Source organism: Gymnodraco acuticeps, unplaced genomic scaffold, assembly GCF_902827175.1.
Source record: "Gymnodraco acuticeps unplaced genomic scaffold, fGymAcu1.1, whole genome shotgun sequence".
Taxonomy (NCBI): domain Eukaryota; kingdom Metazoa; phylum Chordata; class Actinopteri; order Perciformes; family Bathydraconidae; genus Gymnodraco; species Gymnodraco acuticeps.
In genome coordinates this window covers 3967197-3986002 of record NW_022989810.1, presented here as the reverse complement: position 1 = coordinate 3986002, position 18806 = coordinate 3967197, and the positions used below count along the sequence as shown (strand labels likewise).

The 18806-nt window shown below is 43.3% G+C and overlaps 1 protein-coding gene across 2 annotated transcripts; it reads right to left on the bottom strand.

The window, feature by feature from the left end:
* Window positions 1-1826: 1826 nt before the first annotated feature.
* Window positions 1827-10608, bottom strand: gdf6a (growth differentiation factor 6a). Of its 2 annotated transcripts, none has more exons than XM_034229472.1 (2): window positions 9955-10608; window positions 1827-5904 (listed from the first exon to the last, which is right to left on the bottom strand). In XM_034229472.1, exons 1-2 carry the CDS (start codon window positions 10313-10315, stop codon window positions 5036-5038), a joined length of 1230 nt encoding a protein of 409 aa, XP_034085363.1. In that variant the 5' UTR covers window positions 10316-10608; the 3' UTR covers window positions 1827-5035. The 2 variants fall into 2 exon arrangements, with proteins under 2 accessions (XP_034085363.1, XP_034085355.1); XM_034229464.1 differs by having other exon boundaries at window positions 1827-5967; window positions 9955-10603.
* Window positions 10609-18806: the final 8198 nt, after the last annotated feature.

Below are 18806 nucleotides of genomic sequence, written 5' to 3'. Positions count from 1 at the left end.
ATAAGGAAAAACAGGAATAAGGCTTGATGAGTTTAGGTAAAGGGGGCTGAGTTTAATATCCTTTGAACATGTCCGGACAAGTTTCATGCTAGCGGGACTGTTAATGCAGAAGTGTTTTGTCGAGTACGTTTTTAGGAACAATTCATGTTTTTTAGAAGTAGTAAGCATACGATGGGGTAAATGATACTTATTATACAGGTTATATTGCAGAAGTAGGAAAGGGATGTCTTGAAATAATTAGGCATCCATTGACGTTTTTCTTCGTTCAATGTGTACGCATTCGAGAAAAACAATGTTTCTTTAAAAGTTCAAGGGGAAACATTCACCTACAAATGGTAATGTTATCCATGGAGTATTCCCTTAAAATGTTTTACAATTATGTTCCCCTCTGACAAGCAATTCTAAACAGTTCTACAAAACTCATTTTTGTTTTAGAAATTGGATTATAAATGGATTGCAGGAGAGAGAGAAAAAAGCAGTGACCTCTGCCTTTAAGGCACTAGCAAGTGTATTTAATGTTTGGAGCCGCCCCTGCCTTTGTGTTGAAGCCAGTGGTTCAATGAAAGGCGGCAGTAGGGGTCACTTCAGGCATCTGCTGCTCCCCTGCACCACTCATCTGTCCATCTGTGTACGCTGCTGCCCTTCTGTCCCCTCACACACACTCGCAGACACACAAATACAGGAAGATCCACTCCTTAAAGTTGCGTGTGAGCGTGGACACGTGAGTTCTGTCTGGGAGGTTTTATTCCGCATCTGTTTAGCGCACCATCTCGCATTGGCCAGAGTTCTTGGCTGGAGAAAGGTGTCAAGCTTTATAATAGAAGGAACTACAGTATCTGCAAACCATAATGGTGGGAAATAGAAGAAACCAGAGAAGGTGGGATCCCTCTAGAGGCAATAAAGAAAGAGAGGGAGAGTGAGGAGAGAAACAGTCAGTGAAAAATAAATAAGTTCTTGCTGGAGTTTATCAGTAGCAGTTTAAAAGCCAGGCCTTGGCAACGTCCAAGCTCTTTCTCTTCGATATTTAAATTGTATCCATGCAACAAATCAAGGCATGAGATCTAAGTCTCAGCTGTAACGTTTCTAATGCTCCTTAATGCCAGTTAAACAAATGTCTGCTTGCTTAGAGGTCCTCGCCGTCTAAGAGATCAGGCTGATTTATGCCCTTCCTGTCGCTGATGAGGACATCACTGATAAAGGAAAGGTGATGCTCGAGGAACATTCACATCTTCATTCCAGCCAAGGCTTTCTTTTTAAATCTCAGAGAGCCTCCTGAGAACTTCTACTCGGAGCAACACCTTTTAGATCTTCACTCGTGCAAGCCCTACAGATCTCAAAAGCGAAGCCTTTGCGCACAGATGTGGGGTGTCAAGACTATTTGTGTTTCTGGCCAAGAGTACCCGTCTCTTCGCCAACTTGGGTTTGCTTAGACTAATATATTAGGAGCGAGTTTCAAATAAACACGACTCTCTGTTTTCGCCCTCTCTGCTCTCGCCGTGGAGCGGGGGGACAATAAGGCGGTTGTGATGAAGAACTTTATAGGAACATTTAACTTGAGAGTGAGGGATTGAAGCGGGTAAACAAAGCATTCCTTTCCCTTTCATCACCATTTAACTGTTCCCTTCACATTCACTCTCACCTCCAGGCCAGTGCCCACCAGACCGTGGAACTTGTCAAATAAATATAAATCAAAAAGGGAAAGGTTTATCCCACAGGTTTGCGTGAAGCTGCTTAGAAATGTAGACTTGATTGTGAAACATTACAGTATATCTGAGCCAGAATCAGTTTAATGGTTTGCGGTGAAGTTTAATCACCGGGAAACGGGATCACCGGGAATACACATCCATACTATGTTCTGTGTCCCAAGAAATATGTTAACAGGAAAAACTAGTTACGTTTACTGTAAACCAAATAGCTGCAATGTACAAACTATAGCAATCACAGAAACAGGTAAATGCTCTATGTGCTTCTTCATGGATGCAATTCTCAGATTTGTATTGGATGCAAAACTCAATGGTAACTTCCATTAGACCCCATAACTTCATATATTGGAGTCTCATTTGAATCAGACTAACAGAACACCAGTTTTGCATTGAAATAATTCAAAAGGCGAAAACTGTATGCTAACAGAACCCATGTCAGTACAAGTACATACAAGTAAAAGTATACAAGTACTTTTAAAAAAGGCCTTTCTGTACCAAATTATGTTTGTTCATTCAAAGAATAAAATGCTATTTATGACTCCCATGATGCTGTACATAGCAGACAGAACACTTTTCATATTAATCCACAGCTATAGCGAATTATATGTTATGTTCATTCTAATGTTAGTTAACAAATGGTTTTCTTTGGCCTTAATATACCACCAATAATACTTTGGAACCCATAGATTTATGAATATTTCTCCTTGTTTCTTGAACGACCAATTGGTTTTGACTGTAGTTTAAGTTGTACCTCAAGAATCCCAGCATAGTGTGGTTATCCTCCAAAGACAGAAAACCCTTCTTATTTTAGAAAAAGAAATGCAATCCCTAATATGGTTTACTATTTCCACTTGAGAGCAGCAGGGATAGCGTGGCTGGTGGTAGCACCCCGGCGATGGTGTTCCAGACACATAGCCTGGAGGGCCATTTGGTATTACTCAGGGGAATGGTTGTTGTGTCAGTCATTTGCAGCGACCGCTAAAGAGTGCACTTAGCATCCTCTGTTTCCCCCTAGCAAACATGTGGGGAGTGACATGATACTGTACAAGAGCCTGGACAACATATAACATTTCAAAGCAATTTCCTAATTGTTTCCAGGCCAAGGTCGATAGCCTATATGGAAGCAATCCCTTCTTTCAAACTTTTTTTTTTCACATCCACAGATTGGGAAACATTAAAGTGTTAAGTAAACTTGACCCAGGCAGGCTAATTCATTGGGAAATAGCTGGGGTTTGTACATTCAGTGCCATATCAATGACAGTCAGTCAGTGGATTTCTTTCCACTTGGTCACCATATGCTTATGGTGGCCAGTCACTGAATAATGACATTTGTTGTCTATGATGAGAGACTGTTTACACAGGGGAGGGATAGATTGGCTAGCGTACCTTAGGGCTAAGATATAAACTCCTCTGTTCAACTCTTATTCTGGGGTTTATTTTTTTAAACTTAAAGGGCAACTATATGCCAATTTTCAAAATGTCTACATGTTGTTCCTATAGTCCAGCAAAGTCAAAAGTATGTGTTAATTTGGACATCTCTTCCCAAATCAAAACACTACAGTGTAGTTAATGTGTAATGTCATTAAGTGTAGTCTTAAACTGCTCCAAAAACAATGGCTTGTTAATGGTGTTATAGATTATTTTTCCCTTTAAACTGTGGGTTTTCTTCGGAAGTTTTTCCTTGTACGATGTGAGGGTCTAAGGACAGAGGGTGTCGTATTGTCATACTGATATTTTGTACAAACTGTAAAGTCCACTGAGACAAATGTAACATTTGTGATATTGGGCTATATAAATAAACATTGATTGATTGATTGATTATCATAAGAGGAACCGGGGAACGTTATAAAAGGAAATGTTCGGTTTCAGAACTAAGAACTCTACAATATCAGTGTTTTTTAAAGACAAATTTAAAAGAAAATGAGGTAGAAAGGTTTAAGCTTAAAATTATCAAACCTTCATTCAATTTTCATCTTATTTAGTTAATTTATTTTTAAAAACATAGTTTCTTGGCCTCTTAATCCCTCGTAAATAAATGCCCCAAATATTAGTATTTATTTGTTTGCTTTTTATGGAAGAGGCATATAGCCTACTGTTGAAAGAACACTACAAAATAAATGCTTAACAAGGTTGCAAAGTAGCATTAATCATCAAAATTACCAGACTGTTAGAGTTTGTTTTGAATTTTATTTGTACAGTAATGGTGTGGAATATTATCCAGTAATATATGTATATAAATGATCTTATATATCATTGTAAAAGCTCTTTACACTCTAACTGAATGCACCTCAAAACTCAGATCCTATATGTAATTATGAGGTAGACATTAATAATGGTATTTTCCACCCTCTGCAAAAAAAAATATCGAATACACCTTAAATTACTCTTATCAACGTAAGAAATATATGATTATCATGGAACTCTGTACATCACAAATAATAAAATAATAATAGAATAGAAATTATACCGATTTGAGTGCATTTTGTATATTTACAAAGAAATGCCGCGTTCTCATTTCTTCAATCGTTGCACTTTGTAAAGTTTTCGACTGTACAAAATATTTACAGCTCAAAAAAGGAAAAAAAATGAACAGCAGTGCATTCAAAGCTAATGTGCATTTAAATATTGTCTCGTTCTGAGTCTTTATTTCTTATAATTCCGTCCTTATCAGACGAACTCTCGCTGACCGCGGATCCTCAGTCAGTTGTGGAAGTGCATTTCGTAAAGATGCAGACTTTTGCGCAAAAAAGTTCGCCTCAGTATGTGTGCTTTTTTACTTTCTACTTTTTTTACAACAGGCACAATGTCTGATTCTGTGTCCTTTTCCTGGTCTCGTGTAAGGCAAAACAAATCTCTTGAAGGCACCACCATCTTATCTCCTCTCCTCGGACCAGTCTGTGTGTGTGAGAGTGTGTGTTTGGTAGACCCTTTTATTGGAAAACAGGCACTTCCTCGGGGCCTGTAATGACTCCAGCTGGACGGTGGCAATTACGGCCTGGATGCACATACCCAAAAGAGTCCGGCCTGGCATGCAGGATCACACGGCAGAGCTGCGAACAAAGCGCGGAGCCCACTGTCCCCTGGCCCCGGCACGAACAGGTGCACAGTCAATGGGCTCCCATCCCGCCTTGTACTCATCCCGTGTGCCATATGGACACGTATCTGGGAAACAAAAGCCTGTTGATAACTCGCGGATGGGAACCAAGGCACGTTAAGGCAGTGAATGATTGTGACTGTACTGAATAAATAGCAGATATCGCCTCTGTGTGCATCCCTTTTTACTTTCTCTTCAACCTGGGACCCATCTTTTTGAAGTGTTTATCTAGCGAGCGCTACCTGCACCCGCACTGCTCCACCACCATGTCCTCGTACTGTTTGTACACCACGTTATTGCCCGAGTCTATGTACAGGATGCTGATGGGGCTGAGTTTGGTGGGCACGCAGCAGCTCGGCGGGGTGCTGTTGGGGTCCATGGAGTTCATGAGCGTCTGTATGATGGCGTGGTTGGTGGGCTCCAGGTGAGACCTCAGGGGGAAGTCGCACACCCCCTCGCAGTGGTACGCCTCGTAATCCAGAGGCGCGATGATCCAATCGTCCCACCCGAGCTCCTTGAAATTCACGTGCAGCGCCTTTTTGCTGCACCGGGATTTGGATTTCTTGCCGTGCCTCTTCCCGTGCCGGTTGCTGAGCGCGGTCCTCCTCCGCCGCCGGGGCCCGTCTCCTTTCACCCCCAGCAAGGACGCTCCTTTCTCCACTACTTCCTCCTCGATCTCCCCCCGCGACTTGATCTTCTCCTTCATCTCGTTGAACAGGTTCTCCCTCTTCTTGGAGCGCGTGTAGGCCACCAGGATGGCCTTCTCCTGCTGGGGCCGGCCCCGCCTGCCCAGACCCAGCTGCCTCAGGTCCACCTCGGTGTCCGTTTTGCGCAACGTGACGCGCAGCTGGAAGCAGAGCTGTCCCCCCTGGTGATGCGGCTGATGGTAGTGATGCTGGTGCGCTTTGAACATATCCCACGCGTCCAGGACTTCCCACCCGGCCTTGGTGGAGTCCATTGGGTCCAGGGCCCGGGAGTCCAGCAGCCTGTCCGAGCGGCAGGGGTACAGCTGGATGTCGTAGAGGCCCGCCGTCTGCAGGGAAGTCTGCAGGTCCCCGGGCCCTCTCCGGAATATCCTTAATTCCGCCCCGACCAGCTCCTCTTTGTCTGAAAGGGTTGAGACATCAAACAGATACTTTTGTCTTCGCAGAGGAGAGTGCAAAAGATCGTCTGCAAGGATAAAAAGAAGAAAATAATTGCAGTCAGATTCACTTAGGGTGTACAGTGTTCAGAGAGGATGGAGGGGGGGGAGCTAACATTTTCCCACAGAGGCCTTCTCTCTCTCTCTTGAAACAAACTACAGATGACAAGTCCTCAGTTTGCAAAAAAAGAAATCAAAGTTAACACCACTTTTATTTATTGGTATGAACTGTCGAATTATAACTTTATTATCCTTAAAAACACAGATGTTCCTCTTAATTTGCCTTGATTTGATTAAATGCGAATGTAATGCCCTTGAGTATAAATACATTAATTATGTATAATGCTAAATGAGGGTTTAGTTTACACAGCTTGCTTCTAGGCTTCCTCTCTAAAATTGTACTTCCTTAATTTCATTTCATGCACATTTGTTGCACATGTAATATTGCAATGCTAAGCACACATGACATATACAGGGATATATCTAATCTTGCTCGTTCCAAAAAGTGTATATATATTTCTGTATCCACCTGCAATTTTAGCGCCAAGATTCGTTTTTGATTCCGCATTGACAATAATCCAATAAAATCTGGCGACATTTGAATGCAACGCCACTTTTAACCAAAGCCAGCCTGTTTTAATGAAAATACTTCTGCATTCATTTCACGTGATGACAGATTGATGATGAATTTCCAGCTCTTTGACAGAGTGGAAGTAAACTTTTTACTTCTTTGCAAAGTCTCTTAAATAGCAGCAGCAGGCAGAACATTACAAATGTGGTGAGTTTCCAGAGATGTATAGCAAAGAAAGAGAGAAAGAAAGAAAAAAACAACAACAAGGGGAAGGCCCTTGGGTGCTGCCAGACACAACAGACCAAATGCGACATACTGTACACTCAAGGGAACAATACACAATTAATGCATTATTCCCTGCGGGACACCAACAGGCCTGCGAATAATCCATCAGAGAGACATGAATATAACAGTGTGGATCAAAAGCGTTTCCAAAACACGTTAGAAACTGCTTTTAACTAAGAAGAAGTGGTGATTTTTTTACATGTTTTATGGAAATCATTTAGGTTTAGCAGGTTCAGCTTGCAGTTTATTAAAGTATAAATTAACATTTATAGGATTTTGCTGCCGTTAATATCCAATAAAACGAGTTATTTTACCCATTATATATTCTATTTTTAAAAACACAAATATTTAACCCCTTTGTTTCATGATTAAACGCAGAATCCTTGGTAAGATTTGTCAGGGGAAATGCCATTAAATAAATAAGTAAAAAACTTTATCAAGTTGATTTGTAAATTAATGTCACTTTTTAAATGTCCGATTTTTTAACTCATTAAAACCCAGGGGTTAAACCTCAAAAGCCTAAAAGATAGTTGATGTGTGGTCTATTTTTCTGCAAAATAAAAGCATGTTGTCTCGCCTTACTGTCTCCATTTCATCTAAACGTTAAGATAAATACATATATAAAATAAAAGTGGCATGCCTACATCTGAACCACCCTGTGATATAATTTGTAGGACTCTCTCTAAAGAGATATGTGAATGTAGTTGTCAGTTTCCCTCCATGAACCCTGCAGAGTTCCAACAGTAAAAGCAGATTGAAACCTCGTGCTCCTTTCAGTGACTTCGCGCGTATGGTCTGCATTAGGATTCTTCTTTCCTTTTTTATAAGACCTCAAACAAATCGAATGCAAGTTCACCAAATAATTAACAGTTCTGAATTCCCAACTTCCTCATTAAAGCACTTCCCCTCTTAAATTTCATCCCATCCTGCCAACGACAACATTCGCCTCCAAACTGCACGGAGCGACTGACACACTGCTGGAATTATTGAGAGATATTCGTGTTGACAGTTTAAAAAAATGTCGAGGGCTTTTCTTAATTTCATTATTATGTAAAAAAAAGAAAAGCCAATTTTTTCCATTACGCGTAAGATGCTTGACGCTGGATAATTGGGAGAGAGAAACGCGGTGGACTTCTTTATTGCGGGGGTTAAACCGGCATCCTGTGCACTCTTGTTTGACCTTGTTGCTTGTATTTGAACAAATGCAAAACATGTTTTTTGCCGTCTAACACAGAGAAAGAGAGAGAGAGGACTGGGCTGCACCATCTGCGCTTTAATGAGTTACCCAAAGTGCCAAAACTAATTTTCATTTTTTTTTTTTTTCTGATCTTGCCATTTTCTCTGACCCCCAGGAAACACCCCTGCCTGGTTTTATAAGCACATTTTGTCTTCCTACACAACGTGTGAAAGCCATAGAATCCATAGATCATAGGTGCACTGCGTAAAACCTGTCCCCGCGTGGATGAATAATGCGTAAAACCTGTTACTTCTTTACGCCTCAGGAGACCCATGTGCATTTCTTTTTTTTCCTGATGGAGGAGATTTAAATAACAAGCTGAGGTTCATTCTGCAGGTTAATGCAATGCAACACTTAGGGGATGCTGGGAGGAATCCCAAAAGAAACCAAAAGGCGTTTGAGCTGAGAGAACGGGAAGAAAAATAATTTTCCGTAATTAAAGTGGCGGTCGCAAAGGGAGGTTCCGCAGTTAGACAATTAAAAAAAATGTACCACTTCACAGCAAAGGAAGTGCTCTTTCTTTTTTTTTTTTCTCTCTTCGTTTTGTTGGTGATGTGCCCATCGTGGCCGGGCTGGGTCATTATGGGAGAATAGACAGTGTTTGATATGTTATGACATGAACACTCAATTAGATCACCGAGTTCAAATACTCCAATCAGCCGTTCGATGCCAAGCAGCTCTCAGAGGGTCCAGCTCGGGGTCAGAGTCAGTGACACATCACATCAGAATCACGGGAGAAAGTGAGGCGTTTTCATATCAAATGTGTTCACACTGCAAGAAGTGGCCACACGAAAGAGTCTTTTAGCTTTAAAACTCTGAAAAACTTCATTTTTTTACTCTGAAAATGGCATAAAACAGCCAAAATCAATGCAGTTTTGTAGCAAAATGTCACAAAAGTTCAATTAGAAGAACTTCACTGACAAAAATCCTAAAAACATGTTTTTATCAGTAGGCTATGCACTCTCAACGCAACACGTTGCCAGATAATATGATTTTAGCGCTAAATAAATCCTAATTTGGATATTTTTTGCAGTGTTTCGGACCTGAGGGAACGCAAACAAAGATAGCTTTTATTTCTCCTGCAAAGATTAACTCGGTTTATGTCCCCCTGTGTGTGCTGGATGTGTTTGTGTTTATCAGATTGTGTTTGTCCTCGAAGGCCAGTCTAATCACTTGGTTACATATGTTAACTGACCCAAACACCTGCTTCTCACACCGCCCGAGCCGCTGTGCCAACGGCAACCAGCTCCCTTTGTGCGGCACAACTTGGTCAAAGTGGGCCCAAAGTGGGCACCATGATGGTAACAGATTATATGTTTAACATTGGCAGGATTACGGTTAGTTAGTTTCAGTTTGTGTTGAAAAAATATGGCTAATTTAAAAGGTTACATTTTAAAAGAAATCGAAAAATTATACACCATGGTGTTTTCTTATAAATAAATAAAAGTTTCCTATGAATTTTCGTGGAGTTTGGGAGCAGAGTAGTTATTGCTGCTGCCTGCGCTGACAGTGATTTACAGCCTTCATTTAGAGAGCGCCTTAATTAGTGTTTTACTGTCGTGTTACCCTGAGGTTAATTTAAGCGTAATATAAGTTAATACTCGGAAAAGTGACATGTTTCGGCGGCTTTGCGGAATAAAAGTTACGAATACTATCACAAAGCTTATCATGGACAACATGAGACTGTAGTTTTCAAAAGTTTGTTTTTTTAAACAATCATTTTTAGGATTTGTTGATATTTTATGCGCGTAAAAGTGCATTTGCACATAATTTTTGCTTGATCTAAAACGTGCGTAAAAGTATCTTTTTATAAACCTTTTAAAGCACGATTGGAGTTTATATCTATACAAAAGATTATATAAAATAAGGCCACAGAATTATGCAAAAAATGATCTGATAGAGCTGCATGTAACTGAAACCAACCTGTTCCTCTGTCCACAAAACTTGTTATGGTGTTGGCAGATTTAGAGGAGAGGAAAAAGCTTGCGTTAAGTCCGAGCTTCTCTGCAGCCGAGTATGTCCTGTATATGGAGAGCATGTATTCATGCGGCACAATAGAGTCCTTTGGGTCTTCTTTGTGGTGTCCCACGATGGGGTGCGTGGACGTGAAGATGTCTTTTAGGGTTTTGGATGACCTTTGTCCGTCCCGATGAGAGATCCGGGCTCCCCTGTTCCTCCTGGGTGCAGAGGGAGAGATGATAGCAGCAGACTGGAAACACGGTATATTCCCAAGGAAAACAAGGAGCAGGCACAGATAAAGCGTAACGAGTCGATATGCGTCCATGGCTGGGAGTCACCGGGAGATGTTGAGGAAAAACTCTTAAATTCCCGCTCAGAGCAGTTGGATTCGTGGGGGCCGCCGGAGCCGGAGATGGTGTGCGCGTCAGGGTCGGAGAACTGCTACTTTTGCGCACTCCGGTTGCACCAGAAGAAGTGCGTTTTGCGCTCTGGACTCCAAACAAGAGCGGAGACTGTTGGGCCGAGAGAAACACGCCCACATGGTCGCTCAGTGCAGGGCTTCCCAAACAATCCCATGTCACACAGCTCCAAACAGACGCGCACTACAGCCAACCGACCGCCACAACACACAGACAGCAGTGTGGGATAGTTTGTGTTGGTGATGTTTTAACAGCCGAGAGCTGAACCCATCCACACAGCCCATAGAGGATAATGGTTGACTTATTTTAGATTAAAAAATGATAACAACAAGTGAATCAAACAATGTCGGCAATATTGCCCCTTCCTTAAAGACACATTACAACTAAAATATCTGAGCAGTATTCAGCTGTTACTAAGAAGTGTATAGAGTTGACCAAAGAAGATGTATGGCAATACGATTTTCATGAAACTCAAACAGAGTTATATTGCTCCTTATCACAAAGTCTGTGAGAGTCTGGAAGCTTTCAAGAACACGTCAGATCAGATTAGATTAGATTAGATTTTACGCGCAGATACAGTGTTTAAAGAAACATCATGTAGCTGACTGACACATTAATTAAGAATATTTATCAAAAAGGAAATTAAATGGAATAATTATTATTTAAAAAAAAGCAGTAGAGATCTCAGTAGGCCTATTTGTTATATTGTGTTGAAGGGATAGAACATAAATAGAAAAATAAACTCGTGAGAAAAATAATGGTTGGATAATCTGAGGGAAGAGGTCTCGTGCATTTGAAGTGTGATCACAGTAAACCCAAAACATTAAGCCTTGATGTTTTGACTAATTTAAATGCATCACATTGTTTTAAATAACAGCAGTGCCCTCTAGTGGACATTGTCATTTCTTACAACTCGATGAAAATCGCCGATAAAACGAGGACAAAATGCTGCATTCATGTCCCCTGGGAAACTCTGGTTGCAGGACTCTGATGTGTACATGTATCTCTGTGAACTCACGCCATATATATCGGTCTCCGTTACGCTTTGGTTGGATTCCTTATTGGTGAAGCATGTTATTGTTTGCACCACATAAACGCTTTTGGTATGCATTTCTAGTTCACAGGAAAATATATGTAGGCTAGTTATATATGCTAATAACGAAACAAGCAATGTCATGATTTAAAACCATTTATTGAACGTGTTATATCTACTGGTAAACAGACAGTTTGTTATTGATGCAAGGTGGCTGAATTGGCCCCGCCCCCCTGTAAACAAACATATTGATTGGTGCCGCTAACGATCTCTTTGTTGCTCAAAACTATGACTCACAATAAGTGTAGTTTAACGAATAAAGTGTGCTAAGATAATAACAAATACTTACCAGAATAACATACTAAACACTTGCTCTCCTGTCTCTGGCCCCACGGTCCGTCGCTGAAAAGAATCCCCGGGGTAACAACATGAGAGGCTTCTCAATTCTTACATTTCCCCTCCTCGACTCCTATCCTCGTGAGTTAGTCCCGCCCACAGGAGATGTGAGCGGAGGACTGAGGAGGGGAACCGAAGAAAGAGGAGGGGAAGCAGCAGGCGGTTAGAGAAATGAGAACTCCTCTCCTCTGAGCGGTCATTTTAAAGAGACGTCCATTAATTATGACAGGCGGCACATCAGCCCTCTGTCTGATGGACAGATGTGTCGTCGTCGTCCCCCCCCCCCCTCTCTCTCTCTGGTCGCTGAAATGGGGAATTGAAATTACGGGCCAAAAGTTGTATTTACAAGTCTTAAAAGTAAGCATAGGACACCAAACCAACTGAGTCCCGTCTGTCCGCCGCATCTACGCACTGTACAACACACACACACACACACACACACACACACACACACACACACTACACACACACACACCTACTGCTCCTAAAGCATAATCAGGCTACAGCCGTTGTGTATTGTATTAGCCTATGTAAAGCACTAAATGGTCTTAGAAAAATATCGACTCTTTGTTTGTAGATATCTACTAAACTACAGCATACAAATACAGAGAGTAATGTAGGCCTGTTATACTGAGTGATATATTTGTACACAACCTGATCTCACCAGAATGCGTGACTCCACCTCGACTCCTTAACACCGCATTGCGTGGTGGAGTCACGAACTTTGCTACATTTACCTGTCTGCACCACGCAAACAACCCCAATGTAAGGTGATTGAGGCTCCTTTGTCGTGGTGCATACACGCATTTATACAACGTCCAGCAGTGAGCTTTTATTCTATAAAACGTTTTTTAAATCTACTTATAGCTTGTAGTAACTCACGGGAGGCTTCTTTTATTTTATTTGTATTCATAATCATTTGTATTTTTCGTCAGAATGTATTATGGCAACCCTGTCTCCTAAAAATTACGTTCCACAGAACTAAACTGCATTCTCAATTAGCAAGAACCGTATTTTCTCCCACGTTTCGTTCGTTATGAACGTATCTCAAATACGTTTATTTTCTACATATCTTCATATGTAGAAAACATATTTTCTCCCACGTTACGTTTCTTATGAACGTATCTTAAATACGTTTATTTTCTACATATCTTTGCCATTTATTGTCTTGCTTATAATAATGATAATAGTCATTTATAAATATCATTTTAGAGCACACATTTGAAATCAGTAGGCGAGGCTGTAATTTCGCCAGCTGTTACTCTCATGAGTGAGGCAGAAAATAATAGTTTTAACATGCCAAAAAGCTGCTGTGTCGTTTATTGCACCTCAAACATTAAAACAAATCCAGAGTTACGTGTTTCTGTACTTCCTCTAAGAAGAAAGGACAGTAACAGAAGATCTATTATGAATGATTAACCATGGTCCCTGCTCCAGAACCGGCCCATACAGCCATGGTTCCGGCCGCAGTTCCAGCCATGGCTCCGGCTCAAGTACCGGGCCCAGCAGCCATGGTCCCGACTCCGGCTCCTCATCACCTGTTGGCTCTCCAGCCGACGCCAGCTCCCCGAGTCCTGTCGGCGTACCGGCCAACGCCAGCTCCCCGTGTCCTGTCGGCGTACTGACCGTCTCAAGTCACCTCTCCAGTTCCCTCTCAAGTCTCCTCTCAAGTCCCCTCTCGAAACTCCTCTCAAGTCTCCTCTCGAGTCCCCTCTCAAGTTCCTTCTCGAGTTCCCTTTCAAGTCACCTCTCGAGTCCCCTCTCGAGTCCCCTTTCAAGTCACTTCTCAAGTCCCCTCTCGAGTCTCTTCTCGAGTCACCTCTCCAGTCACCTCTCGAGTCCCCTCTCAAGTAATCTCTCAAGTCTCCTCTCAAGTTCCTTCTCGAGTTCCCTTTCAAGTTACCTCTCGAGTTCCCTCTCGAGTTCCCTCTCAAGTCACCTCTCGAGTTCCCTCTCAAGTCACCTCTCGAGTCACCTCTCAAGTTCCCTCTCAAGTCCCCTCTCGAGTCTCCACTCGAGTTCCCTCTCAAGCCACCTTTCAGTTTCCCCCTCGAATCCCCACTCAAGTTCCCTCTCGAGTCACCTCTCGAGTCACCTCTCGAGTCCCCTCTCAAGACACTTCTCAAGTCCCCTCTCGAGTTCCCTCTCAAGTCACCTCTCAAGTCCCCTCTCGAGTTCCCTCTCAAGTCACCTCTCGAGTCCCCTCTCGAGTTCCCTCTCGAGTCCCCTCTCGAGTTCCCTCTCGAGTCACCTCTCGAGTTCCCTCTCGAGTCACCTCTCAAGTCACCTCTCAAGTTCCCTCTCGAGTCACCTCTCGAGTCCCCTGTCAAGTTCCTTCTCAAGTCCCCTCTCGAGTCCCCTGTCAAGGTCCTTTTCAAGTTCCCTCTCCAGTCCCCTCTCGATTTCCCTTTCAAGTCATCTCTCGAGAGCCCTCTCAAGTCTCCTTTCAAGTCACCTCTCAAGTCACCTCTCGAGTTCCCTTTCAAGTCATCTCTCGAGTTCCCTTTCAAGTCATCTCTCGAGTGCCCTCTCAAATCACCTCTCAAGTCTCCTCTCGAGTTCCCTCTCAAGTCCCTACCCAATGTCCTGGTCCGTTGGAGGTTCCGCTGGGGGTCCTGCCAACCCTATGTCCTGTGACGTTGGAGGCCCAGACGACTACTGTTCTGCCGGGGGCCCTGCCAACCCTATGTCCTGTGCCGTTGGAGGCCCCGCCGACTACTCTTCTGCCGGGGGTCCTGCCAACCCTATGCCCTGTGCCGTTGGAGGCCCCGCCGACTACTCTTCTGCCGGGGGTTCTGCCAATTCTATGCTCTGTGCCGTTGGAGGCCCCGCCGACTACTCTTCTGCCGGGGTTACTGCCAATCCTATGTTCTGTGCCGTTGGAGACCCCGCCGACTACTCTTCTGCCGGGGGTCCTGCCAACCCTATGTCCTGTGCCGTTGGAGGCCCCGCCAACTGCTCTTCTGCCGGGGGTCCTGCCAGCCCTATGTCCTGTGCCGTTGGAGGTCCAGCCGCCACCTGTTTCATCGGGGGTCCTGCCAACTCCATGTCCTGTCCCGTTGGGGATCCCGCCGACTGCTCTTCTGCCGGGGGTCCTGCCAACCCTATGTCCTGTTCCGTCCAGGGTCTCGTCTGCGCCTGGCCCGCCGGGGGTTCCGCCGGCTCCTGCCCGTCCTTGTGCCCGGCCTCCTGAGTTCCCAGCGGCTTTCGCCCTAGAGCCCGGTCTCCTGAGTTCCCCAGCCGAGGACCCCACCATGAACTCTGCCTTGCCCCCGGGCCGTCCGCCCGAGGACTCCGCCATGGACTCTGCCTTGCCCCCGGGCCGTCCGCCCGAGGACTCCACCATGAACTCTGCCTTGCCCCCGGGCCATCCGCCCGAGAACTCCATCATGGACTCTGCCTTGCCCCTGGGTTGTCCGCCCGAGAACTCCATCATGGACTGTGCTTTGCCTCTGGGTTGTCGTTCCAGACCCGTCCTCCGGACCCCCTCCACCCACCCTTTTGGATTTTGGAATTATTTTTTTTGGACGTCTGGAATCCGTCCCTTGAGGGGGGGGGGGGGGGGGGGGGGGGGTTCTGTCACGATTCTTGTGTTGTGTCACGTTTTTTGTTTTGTGTGTCTGATAGTGGGTGTTTTTCTGTTCTCCTTGTCATGTTTTCCTCCCTGTGTATTGTCTGGTCTTTCTCCCCGTGTTTTCCTGTCTCTCGTTAGTTTCCCTGGTGTGTCTAATTTCCTGATTGTTTTCACCTGTCATCCCTTCTGTGTCTCCTGTGCTCATCAGCGTCAGTCCCGCCCCTGATTGTTCCCACCTGTGTCTTATTGTCATGTGTTTAAATTCCCCTGTCTCCCAGTGTTCAGTGTCAGTTCGTTTTTGTCTATTGCCACAGTCAGGTCTATGCTCTCTTTGAGCTATTGTAAAGTTGTGTTCCTCACCACGTGAGCGATTTTCATTTTGTTCTTATTTTTGTCATCTCAGCTAGAGATTCAATAGTGACTTTTTTTGTTCATCTTGCCTGTTTTTGGAATAATAAAGTATCTTAACAATACTTTACCTCTGTCTCCTGGGTCGTGCAATTGGGTCCTACTGTACCTCTCTCCGGTCGCTACAATGACGAAATTAAATTACGGGCCAAAAGTTGTATTTACAAACTATTAAAAGTAAGCATAGGACATCAAACCAACTGAGACCTGTCTGTCCGCCGCATCTACGCACACACACACACACACACCTACACACTGCACCACACGCACCTACACACTGTACAACACGCACCTACAGCTCCTAAAGCATATCATATCAGGATACAGCCATTGTGTATTTTATTATGTGAAGCACTAAATTGTTTTAGAAAAATATCGACTCTTTGTTTGTAGATATCTACTAAACTAAATCATACAAATAAAGAGAGTAATGTAGGCCTGTTATACTGAGTGATATTATACACACTGCTCTGCTTTTCTGCACGGACCTCACAGCTGTTCTCACTGTAAACATCGTGTCGTGATGAAAGCAGTTAATAAAATAATATCCAGGGGATGCATGCAGAGCTGTCATTGGCTGAGATAAGTCCGGCCGTGTGATCACGACTCTTTTAAACATCACGTTTGCCGGAAATGCATCCGCGGAGGAGCCGCGGAAGACCATGGAGGACCCATCAGTGTATCCTCGGTTATAGCTCCTCCAGAGAGCCTCCTCTACGCTGGATCCTGGGTTTAAATTTATAACAACATACTAACAAGCTATGGTCTAATTACGCAACCAAGTCTCACGGCATTTTGTGTTATAGACACGAAATAAATGTAATCTATTGATTCGTGTTCACCAACACGATTTCCCCCTTTTTTTCGTGTCACACAACGATTTTAAAACAATGTATTTCTATTGGTAGTGTGTTTCGTGCCTGCGTCTTTTTGTCCGGTCGGCTCTTGGAAGACCGGAAGCTGTGGTTCATAAAAACATGTTCTTACTCAATATCAAGCCACGATTATTGTTTTTATTTTAAATCGTATAATGTTGGGCTTTTTTTGCCGTCTGTGGGTAAAAGAAATGGGACTCAGAGCCTCAGAATACTGAAATCTGTATATATTTGTTTCCTTCTAATTTGTTATTATTTGTGACCCGCTCTATCGAAATCAATCAAAAGTCGCAAAGGCTCATTTAAAAAATAAACGTGGATTTGTGTAAAAAAACTAGTTTTTCAGGATTCGGGTGTTTTGTTTGATTTTAAATAAACAAAGTCTTGGCTTTCAGAATATGAAACTGTTATTGCCAAAATCTCACGATAAATACATTTTTAAAGCTTGTAAAGGGAAGAAGAGGCACCTCTCAATTCGCACCCATGCTCTTCCGCAGCACCGCTCCCCCTCCCTCCGGAAATTATGAAGTAAAGGCGTATAGTAATCATAGATAACACGGCAGGATCCGGGACAGTTTGTTTTCATCTGTTTTCAAATAAACAAAGTATTGGCTTTGAGAATATTAAACTTGTTTCGGCAAATTCAGATGATAAATACAACTTTGAAGCTTGTAACGGCATAATTACAAGCGGAGAACGGAGTAATTTAACGTCACTACAGGCATCTACCAGTAGAAATACATTGCTTTCAAAATCGCTGTCGAATAAATAGATTATATTTCGTGACTACAAAATGCCGTGAGACTGGGTTGAATTACAACAGTGAGTGCTTCATCCTCTGAACACCACAGGATGGCGACTGTAACGCACATAACATAGGTGTGTCCCTCTGAAATGATTGTCCCCTGCAATTATTATTATCACTCATCGAGTTCGCTATTCAGCTTGCTAACGTTAGCTTAAACAAACGTAACATGCAACGTTAGCCTAATCTAAAATTCTCTACTACGCCGTACCTTTCATGTGGTACGCTTAAAACCTTCCTTTTTGATAAAGCTTATAGTGATAAAATAAAATAATCTAATAAGATTGCATTGACGTAGATACGCTGTGCCTCTTCACCTATACATTTGAGTTCTTACTCTTTCACTTAAATCCTAAAAACTTAGATCTTATATTTAAAACTTTTTCCAAAACCTTTCCCCTCTCTGACCTCTTGAGGTTCTATTAGAGGGTAACAGGTTGCAGAGAAAGCCTAGCCCGGCCAGGGAGTGTGGAACGTAGCCACAGACCTACTCCTTACCTCTAACCAATGCAGGTTCCAGTGGGGACCTTTCTCCCTGTGTGCCTCTCCACCTTTGTTTCCTACTTCTTACTTGCTACCCTTTTCCCTCAACCTATCCTAAGGGAGTGCATGTATGTAGACACGTTGGCTTGGACTGTTGGGGGGGCACCTTACTCCGTCTTTCTGGCTGTTTGTACCTGTGTATTCTCATGTTCCGATTAACCCAGTTTCGCCCCAAATCTCTTTTTTGTGTCCATATATACGCCGGGATCCTGAGTCGAGGCTAATCCTGTTGCTGAGGTCGTGTGTCCTGGATCCTCTATCCTGAGTACTGGATCTGAGTCCTGGACTTCGAGTCGTGGCTGAACCTGTCTCTGCAGTCCTGCCAGACTCTCACCATACTACTTCCCTGATGGCTCCCACAAGATTGCTGACATCCTCGTGGATTCATATTCTTATTACAGACACATGCATTTCCAAACATTTGGACTACCTATGTTGTAAATGTATTATCTTTTTGATTTACACACGGCATCTATTGCACGTCTGTCCGTCCTGGGAGAGGGATCCGTCCTCTGTTGCTCTCCCTGAGGTTTCTCCCATTTTCCCTTTAAACTGTGGGTTTTCTCTGGAAGTGTTTCCTTGTACGATGTGAGGGTCTAAGGACAGAGGGTGTCGTATTGTCATACTGATATTCTGTACAAACTGTGAAGTCCACTGAGACAAATGTAACATTTGTGATATTGGGCTAAATAACTAAACATTCATTGATTGATTGATTGATTGATTGATTGATTGATTGATTGATTGATTGATTGATTGATTG